At 33.3% G+C, this 10,405-nt stretch overlaps 1 protein-coding gene across 1 annotated transcript; it reads left to right on the plus strand.

The window, feature by feature from the left end:
* Positions 1–3,163: 3,163 nt before the first annotated feature.
* On the plus strand, positions 3,164–5,106 carry LOC139893408 (uncharacterized). Its single transcript, XM_071876573.1, has one exon. The coding sequence runs from the start codon at positions 3,258–3,260 to the stop codon at positions 4,959–4,961; it is 1,704 nt and encodes a 567-aa protein (XP_071732674.1). The 5' UTR covers positions 3,164–3,257; the 3' UTR covers positions 4,962–5,106.
* Positions 5,107–10,405: the final 5,299 nt, after the last annotated feature.

Consider the following 10,405-nt stretch of genomic DNA (forward strand, 5'->3'; position numbering starts at 1 on the left):
AAGAACGACACTTGTGGAAATTAGACTATGGGCTATTAATGGGCTTTATATTTGTTTAACTAAATGATAGTTTGTTAATGTTAATATAAAGATTTACAATTGGGCGTCCCTATAAATTACCATATACACTCAATCGGACACGATGGGCGGGGTATTTATATGTACGAATAATCGTTCATTTAACCGGACACGGGAATGGATTAATAGCCACTAGAATAATTAAAACAGGGGTGAAATTACATTCAAGGGTAATTGGTGTAATTGTTAACAAAGTAGTAAAACCTTGGTTTACACGCAGTCGATAACCTGGTGTATTCATTAAACAAAGTATTAAAACCTTGTTACAATTCGAATCCCCAATTAGTTGGAATATTTAACTTCGGGTATAATAATAATTTGACGAGGACACTCGCACTTTATATTTATGACTGATGGACTGTTATGGACAAAAACCAGACGGACATATTAAATAATCCAGGACAAAGGACAATTAACCCATGGGCATAAAACTAAAATCAACACGTTAAACATCATGATTACGGAAGTTTAAATAAGCATAATTCTTTTATTTCATATTTAATTTCCTTTATTTTATATTTAATTGCACTTCTAATTATCGCACTTTTATTTATTGTTATTTAATCGCACTTTTAATTATCGTACTTTTTAATTATCGCAATTTTATTTTATCGCACTTTTATTATTCGCAATTTCATTATCGTTATTTACTTTACGCTTTAATTTAAGTCTTGTATTTATTTTATATTTTACATTAGGTTTTAACTGCGACTAAAGTCTTAAAATCGACAAACCGGTCATTAAACGGTAAAAACCCCCCTTTATAATAATAATATTACTTATATATATGTTTGTATTTTTATAAAAGTAAACTAATATAGCGTTGAGTTTTGTTTAAAGATTTCCCTGTGGAACGAACCGGACTTACTAAAAACTACACTACTGTACGATTAGGTACACTGCCTATAAGTGTTGTAGCAAGGTTTAAGTATATCCATTCTATAAATAAATAAATATCTTGTGTAAAATTGTATCGTATTTAATAGTTTTTCCTAGTAAAATATAAACTATTTTGTATACACTTCGCATAACATCAACCTTCCACACGAGTAAATAAAAGAATATAGTATGTTAGACGAAAAAATGAATGTGTTAACTCTGAATGGTTAAACACATATTTTTTTGTCATTCGACGTCATTTGTTATTTGAAAAAAATAAAAACTCAAAACGTTAGAAAAATTTCAAAGACTTTAAAAGCCAATCTTCTTAAGATACTACTAATTCCTCTATATTTAAACCAATAAGACAGTAATTACAAATATGATAAAAAAATATTCGACTTTCTCAAGGAAATAGATGGTAGATAACACTACTGCGAAACTTTCAAAGGATCCAAGTAGACAACATGATGATTGTATATAGAAGGTCCTTCCTCTTCACGGTAGTATGCCACTCATCAAACCAAATAATCCAATCGGCCTAGGAGCGAAACACAGATATATACCCACATCCTTCAAAAGCCTACTCTTTCTCCACACATCACTAGTAGCTTCGCATTGTAACAAAACATTATCAATCGATTCCACGACAAAAGCTACAAAATCTCTTGAATCTCTAAGCCCCGACTCGGCAAGTTAAGTCCAGATGGCAATCGATCAACATTCAGCCTCGAAATAAAGATGTTTAACTTTCTGGCTAGAGTTTTAACCCATCTAGTAAGGACATTCGACGTAGGCAAGAGGTGATCACAATATTTCTCATTGTGCAACTAACAGAGAAGTCCTCATTGTCAGACACACACTATGCACGCGAATCAGGAATATCTGAGATGGTCACTCCAGCTAACTCCATGCGAAGATTCTCCAGACTTTCACTATTCCGAGTTCCCAAATAATCACGATTCCAATCCCACTTCCTTCACCATTAACAAAACAATATGCAATAAAGCAATCATGTTAGGCCCTCAAAAGTCTATTAAATATAGTAAGAGAGCTTACATCTTCTATCTAACAATCCTTCCAAATCCTTATAGATTTCACAATTTCAAATTTAATATGAATTGGATTCATCGTCATTTATTAAGAGTTTACAAACACGAGTTACATATTAAACGATTTAACATTCAATGATGAATCATTTAGGTGTTGTTTATATTTCAAACTATTTTTGTTTGAAGATCTGCATATCATGTCTGTAAAGAATATGTGGCTTAAAGATCTGAATAGTGAAGACTGTTTATTTTGATGTCTACAAAATAATTTAATCATGTCTGCAACACTTCAAAGCATATTTCTAAGTCTGCGAAGTTGAAAATAGAATATGATATTGTTTTAGTTTATGTCTTCAGAAAAATAAACGGTCTACAATAAAAATATATACACGCACGCATACATGACATAATAAGACTGAAAAATAAACAAACCTTAGAACCAATTAATTTCATATTATTATCATATTTCTTCATACTCAAATATCTTATTGATAGTACACACACATAAATTTACTAATTTATTTAATTAAAATACTATAAAAGAGCTTAGACCGGTCAACAATCCGGCGTTAATTACTCCAGCAAGCGCTAGCTTTCACTCCACCAAATCATAAAGAAAAAGTCTTCAAGCATGTATAAAAATAAGACCCATTCAAACAATCATTTCAATGTCCCATTCAACACTTTAAATCAACCAAAAAAAATTTGGACACACAATTTTTCTTTTATCTTTTAGACCACTCCCAATGGTCCGCCCTCAATCCCTTCCTCACCATTCTTCCTCGAGGGCTCCATTGGCATTGGTGTGCCCTCCCAAGCCCTCAGTCCGCCCTCACAAGATTCGCCCTCATCTGTTTCTTCCCCAAGCATCTTCCAGCACGAGATCATTTTTTCTTTCTTTTTTTCTTTGCTTTATTTACTTGTACTTTAGCATAAACAACCTTGTACATTACTTATTTAATTAATTTTGTGGGGTATGTGATTGGGAGGAAGTATGTCATGGTTGGCAATGATGTGTCCTGAGAGTGTTATGAGAGGAAGTGGTGAGAAATGAGGAGAGAGAAAGCTGATGTGGCGCTGAGGAAGTGTCCATGACAGTGTCATGTTGGGAGTGGTCTTATATCATCTTATAATCCCAAAATCTTCAACTTCTATTCATTCAACTCACCAACAAAGCTCTTTTATAATAATCTTATAATTATAATCCCAAATCTTCAACTTCTATTCATTTCATTTATCTAAAACAATATGCACTCACCTTGCTTAAAAGAAGTCACACAAGTATGCACTCATGGTTGTTGCTTCAACCCCTTATTTTCCCTCCCAGAATTCACACACACAACCATCATGAAAACCACCACGAGTACCGCCTCAATTTGCCGGAAAAACTTTTCGACCACAACCACCTCTTCTTTCTTCCCAAACATCCTTTTCACAGATCATGAATCCCTTCCTTCTTTCAAAGAATCACTCTCTACTTTCACACAAACATACCCTAAATACTCGGACACTACACGAGTTGACCGAATAAGAGGACAAGAATATCATCATCTATCTCTTTCAAATCGCATATGCCTTGATTACATCGGTATTGGTCTTTTCTCCCATTTACAACTTCAAACAACGCTTCAATCGCCTTCTTCAAGTGATCAAAACTCGAATTTTCCATTTTTTTGTACCATTTACAAGTCAGTGAATCTTAAGTCACAATTACTTCATGGTGGAGAAGGGTCAGAATTCGAGTCGTCCATTAGGACAAGGATCATGAAGTTTTTAAACGTTTCTAGTGACGATTACTCTATGGTATTCACTTCTAATAAATCGTCCGCTTTTAAAATAGTTTCAGAATCATACCCTTGGGAAACAAGTAAAAAATTGTTAACAGTTTTTGATCATAAAAGTGAGGCTGTTGACACCATGATTACGTCATCAGAAAAACGAGGAGCTAAAGTTATGTCGGCCGAATTTAAATGGCCTAGAATGAGAATTCACTCTGCTAGATTACGAAAAATGATTGAGAGGAAAAGAAACAAGAAGAAAAATCGAGGTTTGTTTGTGTTTCCACTTCAATCAAGAACAACTGGTGCTAGTTATTCGTATCAATGGATGAGTATGGCGCAAGAAAACGGTTGGCATGTGTTGCTTGATGCTTGTGCTTTAGGCCCGAAAGATATGGATAGTTTAGGGCTATCATTAATCAAGCCGGATTTCTTAATTTGTTCATTTTATAAAGTGTTTGGTGAAAACCCTACTGGATTTGGTTGCTTGTTTGTCAAGAAATCTATTGTTTCAATCTTGGAAGAATCATGTGTTGGGATTGCAGCTCTTGTCCCTGCGGAGAACTCGTCTTTTCACTCAGATGAAGAAGATCAGATGAAAGTTTTCGAATCTTCAAATGAAATCATGATCAATAATGAAAAGAATGTTGAGTATAGAGGGTTGGATCATGTGGATACATTAGGGTTGATACAAATTAGTACTCGAACAAGGTGTTTGATAAATTGGTTGATTAATGCGCTAACGAAACTACAACATCCCAACACTGAAACAAAGACACCTTTAGTTCAAATATACGGTCCACGAGTAAGATTTGATCGCGGGCCCGCGTTGGCTTTCAATGTGTATGATTGGAAAGGCGAAAAAGTTGAACCTGCTCTCGTGCAAAAGCTTTCTGATCGAAATAACATATCGGTAAGCCAAGGAGTTTTGCATCAAATATGGTTTGCTGATAAGTATGCTGAAGATAAAGAAAGGGTGATGATGGGTGGTAGTGTTAAGAAGACAAAAGGTGTTCAAGAAATTGCGGTTGTGACCGTTGCGATTAATTTTTTGGCGAATTTTGAAGATGTTTATAGATTATGGGCGTTTGTTGCGCGTTTTCTGGATGCTGATTATGTCGAGAAGGAACGATGGAGGTATACGGCTTTAAACCAGAAAACAATTGAAGTGTAGTATATGGATGTGTATGAAAGCATCATTTGTAACTATACTAAAAGTTGAAGAACTAACAGAACTCAAAGTGTTAAAACTTGTTAAATAACATTGTTTTTTTGGTTTGTAAAGTGATTTTGAATTGTCTCATTTGGTTTTCTTTCAATGTAACTTTCAACAACGCAACTAATATAAATCAATCAACATCAACATTTATGATACTAAAAAAAAAAGATAAATAATAACGATAATTAACATTGACATATTTTGCAAACATCATTCGGAGACCATCTAAGAGGATCACAGAAGTATTGGTCAACTTAGTGCATAGTCAAACTTAGAAGCATTAGTCCAGTTTAGGCAAAAGTTATCTGTGATATTCTTTGGGCCCAAATGTGAGCCCATCTATGTTTGGGCTTCAATCTTAGTCTGTAGGCCAACTGAACATAGAACTAATTATTCTGAGAGGTATCAAGATGTAAGTTTTTGTCTCCGTGATTTTCGGTTTGACTAGTTATTCTGTGATATTCTTTGGGCCCAAATGTGAGCCCATTTATGTTTTGTAAAATGTAACTGAAATCAAACCGAATTTGAATTCGATTTTTGGTTTCAGGCCTGTTTCAATTTTGAATTTGGTTTCGATTTAGTTTTGGGTTATGCTCAAAAAAATTTCAGAACCGAATACACCGAGAAAATCGAACTGATGAGCACACCTAGCGTAGTCATGTCCAATTATGAAACAAGGAATCTTGCTACATTTTACAAACGAACTTATTGGGTAGGGAAATCCGTGAAAATGCATGTTTTTTAACACTTTTATTATACATACATTTTTTTAAGAAATACTATTGGCAAAATACATCATTCTTTCAAACATACCTACACACAGGGACTCCTCTTGACTGATTTTGGTAATCGTTATCGAGCAAATTAGCTAACGAACTCGCGCACTATGTTCTAGCAGGCCCAAACACAAAATCTTATCACTTGATGTTTGAGACCCTTTTTAAGATATGCATATATACATTTATTTAAAACCCCGTTCTTTTTAAAATTTATTTCTACCGGTGGTTTGGCGAAGAAATTGAATCGAAACTTGACTTAGCTTACACTTAGATATTTCATTTCATCTTAGATATGTCTGTTCAATAACCAAAAATCTATAATAACATAACAGTAATACTAAATAGATCATCATTAGATAATACCGGTATGTAACAATAAAAAAAATGGTAAATGACCCTTTAAACGTTTGTCTTTACTTTTCCCACCTAAACTCCTTTTTTTACCAATTCTTTTTACTCTGCTGGTCCTCTCACCACACTTATGACCAACCATTTCTTTATTGCACTCTTGACTACCACCATCAGCATCTACTGGGTTAGCCACTTCTGGTTTAGTAACAAGCCCTTCACATCGAACCCCAATCCTTTTTTTTTTATATCATTTTTAACAAACACAAGCTTCCTTCTTGTTTCAGTAGCATGTAAATGAACTGCTTCCTTAACCTCAGCTTTTGATTCAAACTTTTGCCCAAGATAAAAAAAGGTCTTTCCAATCTCTGCATTTGATTCCACATGTGCTCTAATCCCACGAATTTTCTTCTTCCTTATAGCTTCTTCATCACTTTCAGAATCATAACTCTCAAACCCATCATTATTCAATTCTTCTAGCTCATGATCATCCTCATTTTCTACAACATCTGTGTTGAAACCCTTAGAACCATTACCCATAAACTCAATATCTTTATCAATGTTGAAGGTGAAGTCTCTCATGTCTACATCATCATCATCAATTCGATTTTCCTCATCTGTTTCAATATAATCACCATCTTCACTACCTGCATTACCTTCACTAACATTCTCATCAATATCTTGAATAAGTACCCTCTTCCCAGTTTTATTTGGATGCTCAACATAGACATTAAACTCCCTAGTATTATCACTATCCATGTAAGTAAGCATCATAAAACCATATTCATCATTATCTAACAGATGTAACCCAACATTCATCTCTGTATTCGATTGCAGATACCTCAATACTACAGGTTCTTGAGGATCATAACCCAACTCTGTTAATACTTGATTAAATTGATAAAATTTAAACTTGTCTACATCAAAACAATCAACGTAGGTTGTTTCTCCACTGTAAACTAGTTCACTACCTTTTTTCATTAGACTACCACCATGATGTAAGATAACTGTGAACAAATCAGGGTAACAATCTGCATTTGATTTTGTAAATTTAAAATTAGGCTAAATTAGATTCTAGGGTTCTAAATCTGCAAAAAAAAAAAAAAATCAAGTATAGAAACACATACCGTATATGTCATTGATGGACTTAGGATCGGTATCAGGTGTGCGAATCTGCCAAGACATTGCTTCAATCGATCGATCGATTTAGGGTTTTGTAAAATGAGAGGATGAGATGTGAGTGTGTTAATTAAATGTCGGTACCAACCTTTTCAAACCGGTTTAATCAAGTATTAACTGCAAAATGACCAAAAGTGCCATCACGTTTCATGCACGTGATGGCACTTAACGTCCAACTTTGACGTCTGACTGACGGAGGGACGCGTAAACACAAAGAGTGATAATAGAGGGATTCTAAAAGCCAAAAAAAATTCGAGGGACGCTGTTAGCTTTTTAGGGTAAAACCGAGGGACCAACGGCACAATTATTTCAAACCTAAATATGATTGGTGTTTTATCCTATACAATGGGAGAAGGAAACTCTTAATGAGACTTGATGACCATTTTGTTAATTACTCGAGTTTATTACAAAGACTAAAACATTTTGTTGAAATACACAACACTTGAAGATAAATCCTAAGTGTGCAGAAGTTTTTTAATCCAAAAGATATGATGGTGTAAGTTTCAAATTTCTTAGAATGTCCTTTAAACAAGATTTATAAAATATATTTTGAAAATTTTTAAACATTTGTTTATTAAGTTAAGTTTAATCAGTATTAGTTGTGCTATGTTGAGGGAATAGAACTTTTTTGCCGCTTATTTGATGTCCAAAAGAGTTTTCCCGCTATGCCTTTGTTGAGTCAATAGAGCCTTCTTACCGCCTTTTCTTTGGATTAGGACAACTTTTTGCTATGTCTTCTATCGAGTCAGCACAACTTAGTGTTCTCTCCGTTAAGACATCAGAACTTTTTTGTTGGATCTTCGGTATGACAAGCCTTACAATCAACAGTCAGTGATTTAGTCGTAGAAGACTTGTTTAACAAATGACTTTTAAAATTTGACTCCTTTTGACACGTTTAAAAGTGTTGGTCGTTTGGAGGCTCTTTGGCAAGGAAAGCATTACGGTCAATCCGTGATTTGACTCCTTTCGACACGTTTAAAAGTGTTGGTCTTTTGCCGGCTCTTTGGCAAGGAAAGCATTACGGTCAATCCGTGATTTGTTCGTAGAAGACTTGTTTAACAAACGACTTTTATAATTTAACCCGTTTCGACACGTTTAAAAGTGTTGGTCGATTGTCAGAGAAAATGAAAATTTATGAACTTTTGTTACTTACCATACTTATACGTATTTGGGTTTATTGTGTAGTGACCCGAACTTTTCCATGTTTATATATATATATATTAAATGAAATTGTTATTTACATGATTAAGTGTTTCCAACATGTTAAGCAATCAAACTTGTTAAGACTTGATTAATTGAAATACGTTTCATATAGACAATTGACCACCCAAGTTGACCGGTGATTCACGAACGTTAAAACTTGTAAAAACTATATGATGACATATATATGGATATATATATATATAGTTAACATGATATTATGATAATTAAACATAGCATTAAGTATATTAACAATGAACTACATATGTAAAAACAAGACTACTAACTTAATGATTTTGAAACGAGACATATATGTAACGATTATCGTTGTAACGACATTTAATGTATATATATCATATTAAGAGATATTCATACATCATAATATCATGATAATATAATAATTTAAAATCTCATTTGATATTATAAACATTGGGTTAACAACATTTAACAAGATCGTTAACCTAAAGGTTTCAAAACAACACTTACATGTAACGACTAACGATGACTTAACGTCTCAGTTAAAATGTATATACATGTAGTGTTTTAATATGTATTCATACACTTTTGAAAGACTTCAAGACACTTATCAAAATACTTCTACTTAACAAAAATGCTTACAATTACATCCTCGTTCAGTTTCATCAACAATTCTACTCGTATGCACCCGTATTCGTACTCGTACAATACACAGTCTTTAGATGTATGTACTATTGGTATATACACTCCAATGATCAGCTCTTAGTAGCCCATGTGAGTCACCTAACACATGTGGGAACCATCATTTGTCAACTAGCATGAAATATCTCATAAAATTACAAAAATATGAGTAATCATTCATGACTTATTTACATAAAAACAAAATTACATATCCTTTATATCTAATCCATACATCAACGACCAAAAACACCTACAAACACTTTCATTCTTCAATTTTCTTCATCTAATTGATCTCTCTCAAGTTCTATCTTCAAGTTCTAAGTGTTCTTCATAAATTCTACAAGTTCTAGTTTCATAAAATCAAGAATACTTCCAAGTTTGCTAGCTTACTTCCAATCTTGTAGAGTGATCATCCAACCTCAAGAAATCTTTCTTATTTACAGTAAGATATCTTTCTAATACAAGGTAATACTCATATTCAAACTTTGATTCAATTTCTATAACTATAACAATCTTATTTCGAGTGGAAATCTTACTTGAACTTGTTTTCGTGTCATGATTCTACTTCAAGAACTTTCAAGCCATCCAAGATCCTTTGAAGCTAGATCCATTTGTCTCTTTTCCAGTAGGTTTATCCACAAAACTTGAGGTAGTAATGATGTTCTTAACATCATTTGATTCATACATATAAAGCTATCTTATTCGAAGGTTTAAACTTGAAATCACTAGAACATAGTTTAGTTAATTCTAAACTTGTTCGCAAACAAAAGTTAATCTTTCTAACCTGACTTTTAAAATCAACTAAACACATGTTCTATATCTATATTATATGCTAACTTAATGATTTAAAACCTGGAAACACGAAAAACACCGTAAAACTGGACATACGCCGTCGTAGTAACACCGCGGGCTGTTTTGGGTTTGATAATTAAAAACTATGATAAACTTTGATTTAAAAGTTATTCTTATGGGAAAATAATTTTTCTTATGAACATGAAACTATATCCAAAAATCATGGTTAAACTCAAAGTGGAAGTATGTTTTTCAAAATGGTCATCAAGACGTCGTTCTTTCGACTGAAATGACTACCTCTTACAAAAATGACTTGTAACTTATATTTCTGACTATAAACCTATACTTTTTTCTATTTAGATTCATAAAATAGAGTTCAATATGAAACCATAGCAATTTGATTTACTCAAAACGGATCTAAAATGAAGAAGTTATGGGTAAAAC

The sequence above is a fragment of the Rutidosis leptorrhynchoides genome, chromosome 2 (genome assembly GCF_046630445.1).
Source record: "Rutidosis leptorrhynchoides isolate AG116_Rl617_1_P2 chromosome 2, CSIRO_AGI_Rlap_v1, whole genome shotgun sequence".
NCBI lineage: Eukaryota > Viridiplantae > Streptophyta > Magnoliopsida > Asterales > Asteraceae > Rutidosis > Rutidosis leptorrhynchoides.

Excerpts from the sequence above, each read along its gene's own strand:
- LOC139893408 (XM_071876573.1), top strand. The coding sequence starts at position 3,258 with ATGCACTCACCTTGCTTAAAAGAAGTCACACAAGTATGCACTCATGGT.